Genomic DNA, 21,629 nt, shown 5'->3' with positions numbered 1-21,629 from the left:
TTCAGCTTCCATGTTCCCATATCTGCCTTCCACTCCTCAAAAGTGCAAAAGAAGCAGTAGACAGAGAAAAACAATGGTGTAGTGTCAGTGGTTCAGACTATGATGGCCTTCAACACGAAGACTAAGTCTATCCGAGAACAAGTTGAATTGACCAATCTTGACTAGGTGGACTCCGACTGTGATCCATATGCAGGGTGGCTGAAGGTGTCGCACATCTGTGCATCCTTCACTGTCTCCAGGAGTCTGGATGAGCTGTTCAGTCTGCTGTTGGCACTGCTTGATTGTCCAACTGCATCGATGATGTAGTTAAAGTTACTGGCTAGAACGACTGGCCTCAATGTCGCCAACAACTGTGGGACCTGCTGGAAGATCGTCTGCTGAGGAAAAGGCAACCTGCATAGCAGCAGCTGAAGTGAGGAGGATCTTATCCAGGTTTAATGCACACAAAACAGCAGGACCAGATAACAGACATGGTTTGGTGCTGAGGGACTGTGCGGACCAGATGACTGAGGTCCTAATGAACATCTTCAATATCTCACTCCAGCAGTCCATTATCCCCGTGTGATAGTACAGACCTATCATCAATGTATATAGTTACAGTATCTAGAGTGTAATGACTGTGCTTACAGCGATTGGCTGAGAGCTTAGCCACGCCTACTGTCTGGGCCTTAAAGGGTTGTGTCCCTAGCCAGGTCGGATCATTCCGGACTGGTCAGCCACCTGTGAATAGCTCCTGCCTTTTGCTAATAAAAGCCTTGGTTTGGATCAATAAGTCTTTGGTTCTTTCGACGAGCTCTAAACCCCGCAGGTTTCAAGGCAGCCACCATTGTCCCAGTGCCAAAGAGATTGATTAAATTACTGCTATTCCCATGGCACTGACCTCAGTGATCATTATTTATGCAAATGGTGATAGAGCACATTGAAACACTAAATGACTGCCGTCCCATGGCAATGACCTCCGTGATCATTAAGTAATTTATGCGAATGGTGATGGAGCACATTGAAGCACACCTACCAGTGATAATGGACCAATTCTAGTTTGCCTATTGGGGAAACTAATCCACAAATAATGCAACAGCCCTGACCTTGCACTTAGTTCTCATCCATCTAGAAAATAATGACTTAGGTTGTTGATTAACTTTAGCTCAGCATTCAACACAATTTTTCTCAGAGGCTGGTGCATCAACTGTCCTTGCTGGGACTTGATACCCCTCTTTGCAACTGGATCCTGGGCTTCTTGATTGAAAGACCACAATCTGTTTGGGTTGGCAGTAAAACCTCAAGCCCTATCACACTGACGCTCTTCAAAGCTATGTGCTCTGACTGTTCATGCTGCTAACAGAATCATCATGTTTGCAGGTGACACAACAGTAGTTGGCCTCATTGGCAACAATAATAAGTCAGTTTATAGAGAGGATATTGATTGGCTTGTACAGTAGTGTAAGAACAATAAAATGAGTCCCAACATGGACAAGACAAAGGAGATGATTGTGGACTTCAGGAGGATGAAGGACTACTCCCTACCACATATCAATGGTTCTGTTGTAGAGAGAGTGGGGAGCCCAAAGTTCCTTGAGGTTTATTTAAAGAATGTCCTGTCCTGGAACCATAACACCTCGTTAGTTGGGAAGCACAATAATGCCTACACTTCCTGAGGAGGTTGAAGTGAGCAAGTATACTGGTCACCATCCAAACAGCATTCCTGGCTGATTGTATTGTAATGTGGTGTGGTTGGAGCAGGGCGTCACAGTATGTGAGATCCACCATGAGGAGAATTCTTTCCCCCCCACCATTTTCTTAACCACTGTGATTATGAAGTTGCCTCCTCACAATAAGATAACCAAACCGGAGGTGCCAGCAATGTTGCCTCCCAACCATATTGAGAAACCATGGGGCCATCATTGTGACCACCTCTAATAGTTCCTGAGATGTGGCAGCCCGCAATCCAGTTATTGTGGTGGGATCATGTTGTAGATGGCAGAAATTGCGATTGATAGATTACATATTGGATGCAGAGGCTGGTGGGTAGTCGGAGAGGACAAGGGGAATACTCTCCTTGATGCATCGTAAGAGAGTAAAGGTGGCATTTGACAAGCCATTGTTACTTGTGAGGTAAATCGAGGAACAGCTGTACAAAATGGATGTGTTCCTGGAAGATGTTAAGTGAGATTTCATAAATATGTGGGTGTTTTGGTGCAGTCATTCTTGTGGCCAGCGAATAATGTGCAATTTCTTATGAAAAATAGATTTGTTATTCACAGATATATTCCTGAAGAATTAATTATGTTATGATGAATGTTTGTAAGTTGAGGAATATCTGCAATGATTTTTAGTTTTTGATGTTTATTGCACAGGAATGGAATAAAGGAACCTAATTACCAAAGCTGAGTTAAATGGTTGAGAAGCCAATGGCAAGAATTATTTGCATGGCTTTAGCTCTGAACTGAGTATGTATTTGTCCTCTCTAAGGAAGCTGAAGACAAAGTGGATATAATCGATTTTTTTTGCTCCACAGCAGTGAATAACATTGTGAAGTCAAAACTGCTTATTAAATTGAAGCTTCTCTTTTGGGGAATTTCCAAATTGATCATTATATTTCTCAAACATCTATTGGAATACTTAATTGACATCAGAAACTGACAAAAAACAATTTATAAAAAAACAAATAAAACTAGCCTGGATTTATGTTGGTAAAGTAATTGCACTAATTATAAAGCATTTGATATTATAAAGCACTATAAATTGCTTTCCTTAGTATTTTGTGCAATGAAGTGATCTTGTATTTGGCATTTTATGTTGAAGTCAATGAAACAAATTTCAGATATGGAGACTAATATGCAGCTACTTCCACTTCTAAGGACATCTTTCTACTCCTTGCCTGTCCTTAAAATTGTGGCCTGTCACACCTCTAGTAACACTCCAATAACTTTTTTCTTTTTCAATATTTTTATTGAAATTGAATTTTCACATTGAAAAACACAAAGTATATAATAAAAGTTAAAAAAAATCATACATTACACTTAGATCATACTATTTAATTCAAGGTATCCTTCATTCTCAATCAAACAAATTATATTACAGTAATATTTTATAAAAAGAAAATCTAAACCCACTGAAAATCTGGCAAAGAGAAGAAAAAATAATTCCTTATAAAAGTGGTAAATTACCTTATTAGTCAACACTTCTGCATTCATATCAAATCAGAGATTCAGAAAATAATTCATAAAAGGTCCAAAGTATTTGAAAATTTAAATTAAAATCGGAACTTGAACATCTAATCTTCTCTAAATTTAAACATGACATGACGTCATGTAGCCATTGAGTTGAGTAAGCAGAGCAATGTCCTTCCATCTGAGCAACACTGCCCGTCTAGCCACAAGAGAAGTAAAAGCTAATCCATGCAAATCAGATGCTGTTAAGAATTATGCCACTCTCTCCAACAATACCAAAAAAGGCAGTTAAAGGATTAGGCTTAAAATTAACTTTAAAAAGTACAGAAAAAGTTTGAAATACTTAATTCCAGTATTTCTCAAGTCTCTGTCATGTCCAAAACATGTGAATTAATGAAGCATCTCCATTGTGACATCGATCACAGTGAGGAGATACATCAGCATAAAAACGAGATAATTTGACTTTGGACATGTGAGCTGTATGGACTGCTTTAAATTGTAGGAGGGAGTGGTGGGCACATAAAGACAAGGTATTAATCAATTAAAAGCTGTAGGTCCTGTTCCCAGCACAGGACTGTTGCTGTATATTTTTATCATAATGAGGTACCCAAAATATTTGTCATCATTCTGCTCTGGACAAAAGAAGGTTGTTATACTGGTGGTTCATCCGATTGATGTTCAGTGAGTGCAAATAATAGGGTTTCTACAAGCTAAGCAGATGCATGTACTATGATTCATGAAGCAGTGGCCAATATTAGGAAAGGCAGCCAACATATTGAAGGACATATTACAGTTCAGACGCACTCTCTTCTCCCACCTTGCATTGGGGAGAAGGCTTGAGAGCATGCAAATCTGCAACAACAAGCTGAAAGGCAGTTTCTTCCCTGCAGACATCATGCTCCTGAATGATCCCCATAACAGTGCTATCATGCTGCCATTGATTGGTATCAATTGATTTTTAATTGTAACTCTATACTTTATCAGGCTGTATGAATCTAAGAGTCAACTTGTGAGACAACTCACAGAAAAGCCCTTCTTAATTTAATAGGTATAATGTGGCAAATAAACAGAAAAAATGTATTTGTGTGTATCTTAAGTAGTGCTTTTAAGTTTGATTCAAAAAAAAAAATATAGTTGTTGGATATGACTATTCTGTCTTCTTGGAAGCTGTTTTGATAAGGCTGTGGGGGAATGGCGGCAATTTCACTGTGACCTGAATGACCTAAATCAATGGGTGACAGAGGCTGAGAAGTTATTGCCACAAGCTCGCAGCCAGAACGGGAACCTGGATTTGGAGAAAGTGCAAAATCATCAACAGGTGAGTAGGCAGACATTCTGGTTTCTTGTTTATTTTTGCGGTTGGAATGATTTTTTTTTATATAGGTTTGGCACCAGCTTTGCTTGTTTTATCCAAACTCAGATGAATAACCCTGGAATTTACTCTTTTAAGATGTAGATTAAAACCTGGCCAAGGATTCTGCTCCATTTAATACCTTTAAGTGGATAACATCATTTTTTTCCCCTCAAAGTGCCCTTGGTACATGTAATTGCATGGATTAGTATAAATAACTAGTTACGCCATTCATTTGCTTGTGTTGCTTAATGAGAGTATGTTTGTGCAACATTTATTTATGGATTAGTTACAGTGTCTCTTAACTTGATTTTCTTATCTTCTGTTTGGAGGTTCCTTATCTCTGCTGGTTTCCATTTGCAGTCTCTGCATGACATGACTGCTAATTAATCATACATGCCATACAGTTTCTCTGCCACCCATTCTCTCTCCTCCCCCCCACCCCGCACCATCCCCAGCCTCATCTTGTACTTAATTTCTTCCTGTGATTCTCTTTATGCATGTTCAGCTTTTTGGGATCCATCTCTTCCATAGGATGTCATTTTTCTCTGATGAGTTTTACTCATTTCCTGCTCCATCCTTTGTCTTTAACCTTCACACCACATTTGCATGATGCAACCAGTTTCAGCCAATAACTTAAAGAGGGGCCTCTCTTGACGTTCTCTAGATTTTCTGAAGAACCACTCCCTCCATCAGGGCACCAAAAGCAGTTAATGTTCCCATTATTGTTGAGGAAACATTCAAATGAATTGTTTTCATTGAGAAACTGTTTTCCTTGTTTATGTCCTAAGTTAGCAATAATATGAAGTTTATTGAATCTTATTATTTTGTGATTATATTTAGATAAAATGGGAAGTTGGTCGATATTTGTATTCTGACCGATGTTATTTTTCCAATAGGAATTGGAAGAAGGTCTCAACAGTCATCAAACTGTTTACATGACACTAAATGCCACTGGCTCGGATATTATACGTCATCTTTCAACAGCAGATGGATCTCTGCTACAGGAGAAACTCAATAGATTAAATAAACGTTGGAGGGCAATTTCTCTGGAGCTCAGAGACCGACATCAAAGGTATCTGTGCATTCTTCAGTATGACTAATATTTCTCTTGAAGTGCTCATGTTAAACCTGAGAGAACATCTTAAGCGAAGCTTCAGATGAGTTGTGATGAGGCAACATTCAGGAAGGAGACTGCAAACTTGGCCAAATGGTGGACCAACAACCTTGCACTCAATGTCATCAAAACCAAGGAGCTGATTGTTGACCTCAGGAAGGGAAAACCAGATGTATATGATCTAGTACATTAGATAATTAGAAGTAGAGAGGGTGAGCAAATTTAAGATCTTGGGAGCCAAAATCTCAGAGGATCGTGAAGAAAGCACGTCTGTGCCTCTTGTTTCTTCTTTGGCTTGGCTTTGCGGACGAAGATTTACGGAGGGAGTAAATGTCCACGTCAGCTGCAGGCTCGTTTGTGGCTGACAAGTCCGATGCGGGACAGGCAGACACGGTTGCAGGGGAAAATTGGTTGGTTGGGGTTGGGTGTTGGGTTTTTCCTCCTTTGTCTTTTGTCAGTGAGGTGGGCTCTGTGGTCTTCTTCAAAGGAGGTTGCTGCCCGCCAAACTGTGAGGCGCCAAGATATACGGTTTGAGGCGATATCAGCCCACTGGCGGTGGTCAATGTGGCAGGCACCAAGAGATTTCTTTAGGCAGTCCTTGTACCTCTTCTTTGGTGCACCTCTGTCACGGTGGCCAGTGGAGAGCTCGCCATATAACATGATCTTTGGAAGGCGATGGTCCTCCATTCTGGAGACGTGACCCACCCAGCGCAGCTGGATCTTCAGCAGCGTGGACTCGATGCTGTTGGCCTCTGCCATCTCGAGTACTTCGATGTTAGGGATGAAGGCGCTCCAATGAATGTTGAGGATGGAGCGGAGACAACGCTGGTGGAAACGTTCTAGGAGGACCCATGATTCGGAGCCGAACAGGAGTGTGGGTATGACAACGGCTCTGTATACGCTTATCTTTGTGAGGTTTTTCAGTTGGTTGTTTTTCCAGGTGTCTGGCGTCTACAAAGACGCCTTTGTAGTCTTCCAAAGGCGCTATTTGCCTTGGCGAGTCTGTTGTCTATCTCGTTGTCGATCCTTGCATCTGATGAAATGGTGCAGCCGAGATAGGTAAACTGGTTGACCGTTTTGAGTTTTGTGTTCCCCAGGAAATTGCGGAGGTTTGGTATGACATCGGAAACCCTGGAAAATTTCTTCAGGTGCCTGGTGGAAAGTGTGCTGACTGTCTGCATCACAGTCTGGTCTGAGGTCACCGAGACCCCCGAACGTAAAGCCCTGCTAAAGATAGTGGACTCAGCCCAGATATCACAGGCAAAACTCTCCCCACCATCAAGAATATCTACAGGGAATGCTGCCATTGGAGAGCAGCAGCAATTGTCAAGGATCCACACCACCCAGCACACGCTCTGTTCTCACTGTTGCTATGAGGAAAGAGGTATAGGTGCCACAAGACTCGCACCACCAGATTCAGGAACAGCTGCTACCCCTTCACCATTAGACTCCTCAGCAACAAACTCAATCAGGGGGTCATTTAAGAACTTTTGCAGTTTATTGTTAGTTTTTTTTCCTCTTTGTATTGCACAGTAAGTTATTTACATTTCTTTATTTGTTTACGTGTACATTATTAGCAGTTTTTCTTTTAGCACTACACATACTGACAATAAATTTGAAATCAGAATCATTCTCTAGATTTTGATGAAATTAACTACAAAATTGATTATTTATAATAGGAAAACTCAAATACTCTAAATAAATTGTTCAACTTTTAGGTTAGATTTAGAAATCCAATATACAATTACAATCCCTGAATGTATGTAGCTTTGCATGAATTTTACCTATTGAACTATCTGTCATTTTAAAAGTTCAAATTTATCGTCAGAGTATATACACGACATCACATATAATCCTGAGATTCTTTTTCCTGTGGGCTGTGTGGAATTTCTAATTCCCAGTAATTAAATTGTACTCAAGAAGAAAGAAATGCAAACACACTGTGCAAAAAGAGAAAATAAATATTTAGTCCAAAATGATGAGAAAACTAAGTGTCCTTAAATGAGTCTCTTGTTCATGAATCTGATGGTTGATGGGTAGCAGCTATTCCTGATTGGAGGAATGAGTCTTGTGACACCTATACCTCTTTCCTGATGTCATCAGTGAGAACAGAGCATGTCCTGGGTGGTGTGCATCCTTAACAATTGCTGCTGCTCTCCAAAGGCAGCCTTCCTTGTAGATGCTCTTGATGGCAGGGAGAGTTTTGCCTGTGATGTCCTGTGCTGTCTTCACTACCTTTTGCAGGGCTTTTTGCTCAGAGGTTTGGGTGCCCCCATACCAGGCTGTGATCTAGCCAGTCAGCATACTTTCCACTACATGTGTAGAAGTTCGCCAAGGTTTCCAATGTCATACCGAACATCCTAAACTCCTGGGGAGTGCTTTCTTCATGATGACATTAGAATGATGGGTCCCAGAAGGGTCCTCTGAGGTAGCGAATCCCAGGAATTTAAGTTTGCTCACTCTTTCCACCTGATTTTCCCCAATGACCACTGAATCATACACCTCTAATTTTCCTTTCCTGAAGTCTACAATCATCTCCTTGGTCTTGGTGACATTGAGGGTAACGTTGTTAGTACACCATTCAGCCAAGTTTTCAATCTCCCTCCGATATGCTGACTCATTGACCCTTTTAATACGATTTCTTACACATCTGAACAGCACATTGGAGCTTTACTAATCATACTGTACAAATCTTGTCCCTTCATTGATTAATTTCATTTGGAGATGAAAATACATTTTTTCACATTGAAATATTGTGACTAGCATTATTAGTATCTGGAAATCATGAATAGAAAATGCATACATTGTATCCAAGCTTTAGCATGGGTGTTATCTGAATGAATACTCTTGAATTTCTATTCTACGGGTAAATGTCAGGGCACAAGGGTGGCACAGATCCATAGTACTAAATATTATAAGAGCTGTTTCCTCTGTTTGATAGGTTGGAAGGAGATGGACAGCGATATTCTGATTTAAGGAGTAAGTTGGATGAATTCAGTTTGTGGATAGAAGAGGTGCAGAACTCTTTGAGGTCTGTGCATTCACCACCGAGGGAGCATGATCTGATGGAACTAAAGGCAAGTATGCTACATCTTGTGTATTCAATATGAAATATGATGCACCTCTGAAGCATCTTCTGTCTTGCTCTTTTTCAAATATTTGTTTTTTTTTGATAGGTGAAGTGTTACCCAGTTGAGAAGGACCCTTTTGTCCTCCCTCAGATCCTCTCATAAGAGATGGGGTAGTGAGTAAGGAACATGTATTTTGTGTTGAACTCTGTCTTGCAATTGTCCTGGCACAGATGGCCATTTCCTTTAGTTAGCCATCAATTTGTTTGGGCTGTTCCATTTTCAGTGCATATGTACCTTTGTCCTGAGACTTGATTTTTCTAGTTTCTCATCTCTCGTACTCTTAACTGCATCATTGATATCAGTCTGACTTTCGTGAAGTGTCAATTACAATTCATTCAAATCCATGATAAATTTAATTTAAATTAAATTTTTGTTATCCATAAATAGGGCTGATGCTTCATTGTTCAGTGTCAGAATATTTCCAAGATTATTTTTAATTTTTGGGGGGTTGGGGGGGGTGGGTGGCAAAGGCAGGAGATGATAGTTGGAGAAAAGAGCAATGAGGGGGAGGAGGGTTGGCTGGGTAGATGAGGGGGAAGGAAGGGAGAACTGGAAAGGGGGAAAGGAAAGGCGAGCAGATTTAGTAGAAGCAGAAAAGTCAATGTTAATGCCATCTAGCTGGAGAGTGCCCAGATGGAAAATAAGGTGTTATTCCTCCAATTTGTGGGTGGTGTGGGTGGGATAGCACATAAAGCCATGGACAGACATGTGAGTGTGGTGGTGTGACTCTGGATTGAAATGTTTGGCTACTGGGAGGTCGCTGTTGTTGCAGACAGAGAGGAGGTACTCAGCAAAGCGATCTCCAATCTGCGACCAGTCTCTCTGATGTAAAGAATGCCATAAATGGAGCAACGGATACAGTAAATCAGTCCTGCAGATGTACAAGTGAAATGTGGCTTCACTTAAAAGGACTCTTTAGGGGCCCGGTCTGTGGTGAGGGCGCAAGTGTGGCACCTTCTGCAGGCACAGGGGAAGCTGCTGGGGGTGCAATGGGTGGGGAGGGTTGAGTGCACAAGGGAATCACAGAGGGAGCGGCCCCTGTAGAAGGTTGAGAGGGGAGGTGAGGGAAAAATTTGTCTGGTGGTGAGGTCCTGTAGTAAGTGCTGGAAATTCTGGTGGATGATGTGCTGAATGCGGAGGCTAGTGGAGTGGTAGGTGAAGATGAGGGGGATTCTATGTTTGTTGCATCTGGGGGCAGAGGGGGCCAGGGCAGATGAGGCCAGGGCAGATGAGCGGAAAGTGGAAGATATGCGGGTGAGGGCTGAGTTGATATAGGTGGGGAAGCCACATTTGTGGAATAAGGCAAACATTTTGGAAGATCTGGACTGGATGACCTCATCTTGGGAACTGATGCGGTGGAATTGGAGAAATTGAGATAAGGGGATGGAGCCCTTGCAGGGAACAGGGTGTGAGGAAGTGTAGTCCAGGTAATTGTTGGAGTTGAAGGATTTGTAGTATATGTCGGTGGAAGGTTTGTCTTCCGAGATGCAAATAGAGTTCAGTCATTTCACATGTGCAGCACCAGTAGATTATTATGCAAAGGAGAATCAAGCTTTTGAGAGCAAATGGGGAGGTAATGCAGAGAACCAAGTAACTACATAAAGTATTTTGTATTTTTACTTCAACCATGGTGTCTACAGATTTTCGTGATCTAATGCTGAACAAGTGTTGGTTTAGCATTGATAGAATAGATGAAGGTTATTTTTTGTAGTTTTTGCAAGAGTACTTCCTTTTACAATTGTCGGACTATGATTTGGAAAGTGTCCCACTGTTTGGAAGTACACACTCTGATTATCTGAAATGGTTGGACCAGGCCTTGGTCAGATAAACTTTTTTTTTTCGGAGAACTGATCATTTTTTTCAAAACAGCCCAGTAACAACAGCAAATCACTTGTATGAATGGTTAAATAACAAGGAAAGGCTTCTTAAACATTAAAATAATATTTAATTCTCACTAAAATTTTTTTTGGCTGCAACACTACCTCCCAACCATCACCGTCGATCCTCGACATGTCCCCACCACTGCCGCTGATTCCCATGGAGGCTTCCCAGGCCAGTGGAACACTCACTGGTGAGTCAGCAGGCTCCTGTCTCCCCGGTCACAGGAGTTTCCGACACCCAAGTCCAAACTCCAAAATCTCCCCTATGCCTACCGCAGACGCACACCAGGGAGTCTGATGTGCGTGTGCGATAGGGCGAGGGGAGGGTTTCGAGTCGGTGTCGGGAGCTCCAGTGTGCCGAGGAGAGAGGAGGGAACACCACAGAGCCCAAGGTCCTGCTCCTGCCCTGGAGGTCACGCTCCTTGTTAACACTGGGACAAGGGATTCTTCTGACTGCTTGCAGCTGGGAGACAGTAGCATGCCGTTTGAGAGGGACAGTTGGAGAGAAAAGTTAATGGGGTAGGTAAAGAAATGGAAAGAGAGAGAGGAGGAGTTACCTGAAATGAGGACAATTGTCGTTCTAATTTCAAGTCGAGTGAATTTTTTTTCAACCTGTGAGGTCACTTCGACTCTGAAAAAAATTCAGATAAATGAGAATTTCTGAATTGTTTAGGATATCCTGATTTATCCGAAATATAAAATATTTTTTGGATCAATAAGGATTTCGGAGAACTTGGCTTTGGATAATCGGAATTATAATGTAATTGAATGTAATTTTACTGCTTCAGAAGGATCGGTTAGCCACAGGCTTGTTTCAAGGATGTGGAAATTTGGCAATTCTATTTACAACAGTGCAGTGAACTGAGATTCACTGGCGATGTGTTGTGTAGGTGGCTGGCTCTGACCCCCCTCTACCCATATATAACCCACGTTTCCCACCTAAACCCAGAGCCCAACTGAAGACCCTTGTAAGACTCTAGCCTTTGTTATAAGCTAATAAAAGTGTGTGTTCTCCCTCCACTACAAACAAGTCACTTAAAAACATGATCTTGTGATTGTATGGATTTCATGTGGTATTGTGAAAATAAACTGATGTAGCCGACTGCTACAAAGAAACACACACACTCACAGTGTGGGAGGTTAAGCTCAGATTTATTGAGGCTGAAAGGGCACCTTTTATACAGTTGGAGTTCCCACCGTTTGTTTGATTGGCTGACATCAGCAGCATGAATAACAATAGTGGGTGGGAATATTCTTGCCTGTGAATAGCCTTCTTTCCCAGCCTGTTATTGTTCTGTTAGCTGGGCAGCTTGGTCAGTGCCATTTTAGGGCTGCTGGTCTTGTACTGCTCCATCTTTTACCCCCGTCGGTTCATTGTCTTGGGAGTCACTTTAGTGATCTCTGTCCATGTCAACTGCCGCGCGATTGCTGGCCCAATCTCCGCAAATGCGTGCCGTCACACTGATTTGATTTTTGAGAATATATTCACTAGAGCAGGTAAAGGATTTTGAACATGGATTACGAAAAAGTAATCCAAATGCTCTTCAAGTTATGAGACAAATGAATGTTTATGCTATTGGAGATTATATATAATCCTGAATTGATTGCTGTATAGGAAATGTATGAATGCGTAGTTTTCACAAAGTCAGGCCATATCTGATTGTTTTGAATATTTTATTTACATTTCCATGCATGCATTAATGTCCAAATACAGAAAAATATCCATCTTACATCTCAAATCAATAACACATGCTGTTCTAGACCCCCAAATCCCTCCTTCCCCTTCCCCCCCAAATAATAACCCCAAAGACCAGAAAAAACAAAAAGAAAGAAATGAAAGATGGAAAAAGAGAAGAGAAAGTAGGAAAAAAGAAACACGCCCGGTTACTAAAATTTCAGTACATTCAGTCAACTTTTCCTTTTACAATGATATACAAGGAGTTGAGAAGGTTCTCTGAAGTTCAGGGGATACCTTTCATAAACTAATACCTACAATAAGTAAATATGGAGACCAGATTTAAAAAAAAGGTAACTTTTTTTTCTTAAACTATATGTAAATTACTGTGGAGGTATTCATCTATGTACTTCAGCATGCCACCTGTCCATTCCCAAATATGAATCTGATTTCCATATCATTGCTATAATTTTCTTGCAACTGGTAATGTAATTTTCATAAATTCCTTTTGAAACAATTAAGTTTCAATTCTGGTCTTATCCCTGATATATTACCTAATTTAAAAAAAATTGGATCTTGAGGATATTTGACTCCAGTCACACATTCTAAAAATTCTTTTAATTCTGTCCAATTTTGGACATGACCATGTGGAGTATAAATAAAAAAAGTACCTATCTCTTGATTACTCCTGAAACATTTATCTGATAATTCTGATTTCAATCTATGTAGTTTCTGTGGGGTAAGATATAATCGATATAAAAAAATTATATTGAACCAATCTATATCGAACATTTATTGTACTTGTCATACTATCATGGCACAGTTGTGACCAATTTTTCTCCCCAATACTAATATTTAAATCTGTATCCCTTTTCTGCCTAGATTTATGAATTCCTTGTTTTTGTATTCCCTTTTGCAATAATGTATATATAGCTGAAATAATAGATCTATCACAAATCAAAATTTTTTGTCGTATCTGATTGAGTAGCACAAACCTTGGGCATTTACAATGTTTACTAATGAGTTAGATGAAAGAGCCAAGTTTGAGGTGGGTGAGATTGTTGCCAATAAAAAAGCAGTGATACATCAGAAGGACAATGCATATATTTGGACACCTTATCTGGGAATGGATAGATTTGCCTTGGAGAGAATCCAACAGTTCATCTGTTGGATTCATGGGATGATAAACCATGTGACAAATTGAGAAAGATAAATAGCAACAAGGAATTGTCACCATAAATTGGTCACATACTATAAACGTTAGGGGCTTGACAGTGTTTCCCCTAACTGGGCCATTGAGATCCAATCGATCACAATATCAGAATAAGCAGTCGGACATTTGATATTGTACCAAGAGAAATTTCTCAATGCATGAGGTTGTGAAGTGTGCCCAAGTGTTTGAAATACCTTGGGTCAGCAGTAGGTCCTGCACAACTCTTGCTTATCAGTCTGAAGCTGGCAACTGGAGAACAGCAGAAGAGGATTGAATTTTCAATTTAGGTTGAGGCAGTTCAGTCATTTCACATGTGCAGCACCAGTAGATTATTATACAAAGGAGAATCAAGCTTTTTAAGAGAGAATGGGGAGGTGATGCAGAGAACCAAGTAACTTTAGTACTTCTCTTGGCTCTGATATTTTCTGTTCCTTTCAGATTCATGCAGCAGATTTGCAGTTGCGCAGCAATAAATTAACCAGAATGAATGGCAATGCACAGGATCTGCTTTCTGAGAAAAGCCTCAGTCTGCAAGAGAGAGACAAGCTTTCTGCTAAACTTAGAAATATTAATTCAGGTTGGAGTAAGGCAAGTATCCCTTTTAGATTGCTTCTTAATGAGCATCTTTATCTCTATAAGATACTCTCATTAGAATTTCGAATTTTATTGCTGTTGTTAAAGCAGGTTGTTTTTTCTGTTGGATCCAGCTCATCACAGTTCAATTTGTTTGGAATCAATAATAAAAGGGGAGCTCCAAAAACTTGGATGATAAGTTGTTTAATCCATCAGTTATGACAGTTGTTAAATTCTTAAATCTTTTCATATTTAAAGACCAGTAATGCATGAATTACTTATTGAGCATATGCACATTATATGTTGTATTATATCTTTTCAAATGCAAAAATAGAGGATTTAGTTTTCATTGTTGCCTCTTGGCAGAGACCTAAGATTGAACTAAGAGGTAAAACACAGGATTGTGCAGATGCCGTGGTAGGGGAAAAACACACACACAAATGCTGGAGAAACTAACATCTCCAAGACAGAAAGCAGGAAACCCCAAAAAAGAAAGGGGGGGAAAAAAAGAAAAAATAAATCAATAAAAATGCGGGAGGAACTCAGCAGGTAAAACAATGCCTTTATGTGGCAAAAGTAAAGATACATCACCAATGTTCCGGGCTTGAGGCCTTTATCAAGGTGAGGGGGAACATGAGAGATGTCTGAACAAAAGGGAGAAGGCGGGGTGATGAGAATGGGAGATGATAGGTTGGGGGGGAGAGTCTAGGCTAGGTGGAGAGAGAAAGGAAGTAGGAACTGGAATAACTAGTTAAAGGGGGGAGGGGGTAAAAGGCAAGCTTCTTAATGGATTGAAATAATATTGACAGTCTGTCATTTCTTTTGGTGGAAGTCATCAGCAGAAAAAAAAAATCTACATGCTGTCAATTAAATGGTAAATTAATTTTTAAAATAAAAACTTTTAGAATATATCTAAGCCAAAAAAAGACGTGCTGAATGGATGAGTTAATCCAAATGGTGTTGATGACATTAGGTCATTGCTTTCTCAAAGGTTCAGATTCACTGTTAATTCAGTTTCACTGATCTGCCATATGCCTCGTATAGCATGGACACAACATGATGATTATAGACTCAGACAATGCTGTTTTTAATGGATTGTTTTTTTTTCTATTAAGGTGTCCAAAGAATTGCCAGTTAAACTGAAAAATATAGAGATTCAACTTCAGGATTATGTTCACTTTAAAGAATGTTTGGAGAAAATGTCCAAATGGGCAGCAGTAACCAGGCAGCAGTTGGATTCTGGAACATCACCCTCACCTGGAGGAAAACTTCAGGTAAAAGTCATTTGAAAGCAAGATTTGTAAATTTGCATTATCAGTGTTTTATTGTCCAGTTACTTCATAGAAGCCATCATTTAATTTCATGTCAAATATTTGTCATTGCTTGGCCCATGATTTTTATTACAATGTCTAAACCCTAAAATTTGTCTGAAACTGAATCTGTTTGCAGCTTGTGGGCATATTTAATTCTGAGGTGAGCTTTATGAATGTGTTTGTAGAATGACTAAAGATGCATCATTCAATTTCATTGATTGCTGTTGAAATGTTTTGGTTTGTAGGATCTGGAAGTAATTCTTTATTGTTAAAATTCTGAATTTATTCAATTACTTGCATGGTTGGATTTGAACTCTTGCATTTTGGGAGTCTTCAGGGCATGGTCTTTTTTTCAGATGAGGATATAGATTTGAAGTGTGAGGGACAAGATTTGCAAGGGACTTGAGGGACACTTTTTTCAGACAGAGGATGGCGGGTATATGGAACCAGCTACCAAAGGAAGTGGTTGAGCCAGGTACAATGACAATACTTAAAAGACATTTGGATAGGTGCATGGTCAGGAAAGGCTTTGAGGGAGTTTTATTTTTTTTTAATATGGGCTGAATGGGGGCAAATGGCTTACTTAGGCAACTTGATCAACGTGGACAAAATGCACTGAAGAATCTAGTTCCGAGTTGTAAAACTATATGACGATGACTGGAGAACAAGTCCTGAACTTTGGCTGATTGATTAGTAATATACTAACTCTACCTTCATTAGTATCAATAGATTTTGACAAATTGACCTGACCAAACCCATCTTCAAACTAATAAGCTTGAAGTTATCTACTACTCTTAAACTGACATTTTGTTTTTATTGTCACAGCTTGGTAATACTTTGATTTTAAAATTCTCAAGCTTTTTCTCTATCCTTCTGTGGACCTACTCCTCATCACAAAACTTATACGAGCTGTAGCGATACATGCACTATTTCTATTTCAATTGTTTCTTGTTGTGTATTCCATTTTTTAATCTTGCAGGCACTGGATTCAAGTTCTTTCAACTGTCAAGATTCTTGGGTCTAGAATTCTCATCTGAAACTCCTCAATCTCCCTGGTCTTCCCTCCTTTCTGTTTTTTTCCTTCCTGCGTTTGCTCTTTAATCAAGTTTTTGATCATTTGCCCTAATGTTTGCTTGTGTGGCCAAGAGTTCAATTTCAGTTGATAGTGGAGCATCTTTGGATATTTTGACATCCATATACCTAAACATGTTGTATACTTATCAGTCATATTCCATAACATGAACAGAAATTTAGAGGTGTCTAATTTGCATGATCTTCAAATTGGTTCAATTTTCTTTTTACTAAGGTCTATCAGAGTAACTTGAATTATTAACTTGTTGAATTTCCAGTACTTGCCTTTCCAATGTGAGATTTGCAGCTATCATTATTTTTACAGGCTTAAAATTAAACTGAAGAAACACGATGTTAATTTTTACCCAGAGGCCTCCAAATAATTAGTGAAGTCTCTTCGTGTTTCAATTTTTGATGTTATTTATTGAGTAATATGTGCTAAAGGTGACACCAATTATAATATGTGCAGAGCATACTCTGGACTGGTTTCTGGACTTGAAGTCTTTGACTAGTTGGTTGGAGTTTGGACTGATGGGCACTGCTAACAAATTTTGTGAAACATGAAAATCTGCAGATTCTGTGATTCTATTAAAAACACATTGAAATGCTGGAGGAACTCGGTTGGTCTTTCAGCGTCCATAGGAGACAAAGATATATTGTCAATGTTTCCAGCCTGAGCAATATATTTTTGTTTCCTATGGACGCTGAAAGACCAGCTGTGTTCCTCTAGCATTTTGGTGTGTTTTTGCTGCTAACTAACAGGCTAGTGGGCCTGTCTGCCAAACTGTTGCTGCGGGTGAGGTTATACCAGTGCTTTCATGGGAGTGTTGGTGCTACTGTTACAAGCCCAGAGGACCCCAAAACCCAGCAGCAATAGCTATTCACCAAGACAAATGGTTGCTTAAACAAAAGTTGCTTTTAATCATCTTTAAACATGAAAATAGAATCAAACTTTAACTTATCACTATTGACTTACTTAACCTAACTTAACCCCCTTCTAATTCTAAGCGCATGTGTATGTAATGTGTGTGTAAGTTCAGAAAAGTTCTTTGGTTCACAGTCCAATCTCACTTCTCATTCCTCCAAGTTCACTGGTTACAGGCAATTCTTATACTGTGCACAGAATTTAACATTTATAAAGTTCACCAGGCTTTGGTGCTCGAAAGGTAAATGGTTACCGCTCAGGAAGGTTCTTGTCAGTTTTCAGAGAGAGATTTGTTGTACAATGGACATCCAGTCACCTCAGTGTCTTGCTGACGAAACTTGCCCCCTTCAGGGTTCTCCAGATGATAATCTCCTTCTTTCAGGCTTTTTTGTTTCTCTTATTCCATGTGAAACATTAGATAGCCAGTTCTCTCCTCTTGCATGAACTACAAGGGCTTTGACCAGGCTGAACAAAGCACTTACAAACCCGTTTTCCAAATGGGGCTTTCCACAAGCTTGCCAGCTTGTCCTGTTCCAGTCACAGCTGCTGTTACTGGCTATAACACTGTAGAAGTGATCTCTCTCTCTCTCTCTCTCTCTCTCTCTCTGACTGAGAGAGAAAGCCTGTTTGACTCTCTCTCTGCTTGCAAAACCACATGACCCTCCTACAACAGCTCCACACAATCTGCGGCTCCAACAAGATCTTTCATCTGTTGCCTTTTTGTAAACAACAATCCATTAGTGAAGTCTCTTGGGCACTCTCTAAACATCTTGCAAAAGCTGTGCACTTGCATTAGTAGATTTCCAGTATTTTAAATAAGATCAGTTTTAAAGTGTTTGTATGTAACCTACTCTAACAAATCTTTCTCAATTTATCTCCCAAAAACATATCTATATACTCTATCACACTACAGTGCAGAGGGGTACTGATGCTGGTGTAGTGGTTTCCAATGTGGTTGAGTGTGCCAATGACCATATCGAGTGTGGATGTTTTGTGGAAAAAACATTTGATAATGGCAATTATTGAATACATATCTGATGTGAGGGTGAATTAACAGAGAGACATTGCATTTTCTTGCATTCTAGCAACAGCTTCAGAAGATGAAAGCAATCAATTTGAGTTTAAACTGCGGACATACAAGGTCCATAATGTTAAAAGAGAAGTGCTTTATAAGACAAAAATGAAACTAAAACCTTGGCTCACCAGAATCAGAGAATAGCTCAATACAATAATCAGTTTTTTTGTGTAATATTTCTACATGCTTGAATTCAATTTTTTCAATGTTACTATTTTTTTCTGTTAGTTCTTGGAGGCTGCTGTGAGAGAACATCAAATGGGTGTTGAGGCAACACTTGCTAAAGCTTTAGAGCTGGAGAAGAAAAGTCATTTGGACACTGAAGAAAAGGTAATGATCGGAACTTGGACTGTGACGAATCCTGACACTGTAAATTTTCTACTAATTACCATAAGCTGTGAATTTTATGATCAAACTGTTTGTTTGATTGATCTGATTCTTCATTTCTCCTCTAACAGCTATATCTGGTTGGACAAATAGCTGCTCTCCCACAGAAACTAATCAGTGTGGATTTGAATAAATCATTTTTTTCTTACCCTTCATTGACTTTCCAGGAGCAAAATCCGGACAAATTTTTTGTAGGGCTGAATATCATATTTTCCTATAAAACACTGAATTTACATGAGGATTCCTAACTGCAGCTCAGAATCATGGTTTGAATGATTAAGCAGAGATGTTTTCCTTGTTTTGTTAAAATACCTTGTGGAATGAGGTTTTGATTGTAGAGAATTGGTTGGAGCAAATGCAGATTTACCCAGTTTATGCAGGGATTATTTACAGGTGTTTTCACTTACACAATAATCATTGCTTCATCCCTGGCTGTACAGCTGGGGTAGATCAGATATTGTCATGAGTTTTGTACCCTTTAGTTTCAATACATAATTTAATACACAATCTCTGTACATCTGAATTGTGCTCTGTAAGTTTTGAAAATCTTCTTCCACATATGTGTAAAAGAAAAACGAAGGCATCGATGTAACTTAATACACTCTTCGAAACAATAAAGTAAATGAAATAATTTATAATAGCCATCCTTCAGCAATATACACTGTAGTAAATCGCAAAAATCTGTTGACACCATGGAGTAAAAACACAAAATGCTGCAGAAGCTCAGCAGGTCAAACTATGTCTTTTATGTTACAAAGGTAAAGATACAGAACCGATGTCCTGTAGGCTTGAGCCCTTCATCAAGGTATGAGAAAACGCCGGTGGGCGTCTGAACAAAAGAGTTGGGGGGGGTAAGGGGGGGTGGCAAGGGTAGGAGATGATAGGTGGAGAAAGGAGGGAGGGGACAGCAGTAATGAGGGGGAGGAGGGATGGCTAGTTAGGTGGAAAACGGGAAGGGAAAGAAAAAGGAGCAGGTTTAATGGAAAGCAGTAAAGTCACTGCTCATGTCATCTGGTTGGAGAGTGCCCAGAAGGAAACAGAAGGAAAATAAGGTGTTGTTCCTCCAATCTGCAGGTGGTTAGGGTGGGATAGTGCACGTGGACATATGTGTGAGTCCAGGAATGTGACTCGGAATTGAAATGGTTGGCCACTGGGCAGTCACTGTAGTTGTAAACAGTGAGGAGGTGCTGGGTGAAGCGATCTCCCAATCTGTGACTGGTCTGTCCAGTGAAGAGAATACCACAAATGTACACCGGATGCAGTAAATAAGTCCTCTGGATGCACAAGTGAAGTGTTGCTTAATTTGAAAGGCCTGTTTGGGGTCCCGGACCATGGTGAGGGTGGGGGGGGGGGAAGGTGGAGAGTGTTGGCATAAATGTAAACAGAGGTAAATCATTGCATGTCTAAAGGGGATTCACAAAGTTGACACATTACTTTTCAATAAAACTTAAATGTTCTTTATAATTTTAATTGTAGATTTTTAAAATTTAATAATTACCAACCAAATTGGAAAGAGAAAAAGTAGAAGGATTGAGGAAAGAGAGGGGAATTGTGGCCAGGTGGCAGGAATCAGTCAGCTCTGATGGCTAGGAGATGGGTCATGTATGAAAGGTTATGGAGTTGCAGTGATAAGTTGTGTCCAATAATATCCTTTGTGGGATTACTTTGTTTTAGGGTAAGGAGAACTGGTTGCCAATTGGAATTTTCATGAACTCAATTATTGGTTTTTCATGGAAATTGGAGATGAATAACTAAAGTGAAATAACTGAAGGAACTTGGGATGTCCAGATTGTTGTCAACGTGGAGAGATTTAGTGACATAAATAGCAGATAACATTCCCAGTTGGGTGCTGAGGGACTGTGAGGACTAGATGACTGAGGTTCTAATGGACATCTTTAATATCTCACTCCAGTAGTCCGTTGACCCCACAAGATTCAAGGCAGCCACCATCATCCCAGTGCCCAAGAGAGCGACAGTTGTGGACTCAATGACTACTGTCCAGTGGCACTGACCTCCACGATCATGAAGTGCTTTGAGTGACTGGTAATGGAATGAATCAAAGTGACAATGGACCCATAACAGTTTGCCTATTGGCAAACTGATACACTAACAATGCAATAGACCTAAGTCTCCACTCCATCCTGACCCAGCTAGAGAATGATGCCTCATTCACCAGAATGTTGTTCATTGACTTCAGCTCAACCATACCTCAGAGGCTGGTAGAAGAAAAGATGCAGGAGCATAAAAGCCAGAACTGACAGGCTGGGAAACAGTTTCTTCCTGCAGGTGGTGAGACTGTTGAACAATCCTAGAAACCCGTATATTACTTTTATATATGCTTACTTTGTATCACAATGGAGATGCATTGTTTGTGTGTAGGGTGTACTGCATGCATATGCGTGACGCGCGTGCGTGTGTACTATGCTTTGGAGATGTGTGTTTCGTCTGGTTGTATATGCACAATCAGATGACAATAAACTTAAACTTCATTGACTGCACTGAATGAGAAAATATGCAATTTGAGCCTTCTGGATATAATGAGAGCATCGTTACCATTATTGCCAAAGTGTGTCTGAATCCTAGCAATCCAGCCTGGCAAGTTCAGACTTGTTTCATTTCTATTTTTTTGCCCCTAGCTTTGTCTGTTTGTGAGCCTAGAGCCAAGAAAGTGGGGGCCTCGTTAGTGGGATGAATGGTATATCAGAACTTCTCAATCTACAAACGTCAGCACTTCAGGAAATAGTGAAT

The 21,629-nt window shown here is 40.0% G+C and overlaps 1 protein-coding gene across 2 annotated transcripts in view; it reads left to right on the top strand.

Annotated features, from left to right (window-relative positions):
• LOC138760695 (utrophin-like) overlaps positions 1-21,629 on the top strand; it is a 632,519-nt gene that overhangs the window by 343,163 nt on the left and 267,727 nt on the right. For both annotated transcript variants that reach the window (XM_069931641.1, XM_069931640.1), the window contains 6 exons: positions 4,338-4,488; positions 5,421-5,596; positions 8,580-8,715; positions 13,976-14,125; positions 15,226-15,384; positions 18,723-18,824. In XM_069931641.1, the coding sequence (XP_069787742.1) occupies positions 4,338-4,488; positions 5,421-5,596; positions 8,580-8,715; positions 13,976-14,125; positions 15,226-15,384; positions 18,723-18,824 (874 nt within the window). The remainder of the gene's footprint in view (positions 1-4,337; positions 4,489-5,420; positions 5,597-8,579; positions 8,716-13,975; positions 14,126-15,225; positions 15,385-18,722; positions 18,825-21,629) is intronic.

Source organism: Narcine bancroftii, chromosome 4 (assembly GCF_036971445.1).
Source record: "Narcine bancroftii isolate sNarBan1 chromosome 4, sNarBan1.hap1, whole genome shotgun sequence".
In the NCBI taxonomy this organism is placed as follows: Eukaryota; Metazoa; Chordata; class Chondrichthyes; order Torpediniformes; family Narcinidae; genus Narcine; species Narcine bancroftii.
The sequence above is the reverse complement of the archived record's forward strand: the minus strand, read 5'-3'. Positions and strand labels throughout refer to the sequence as shown.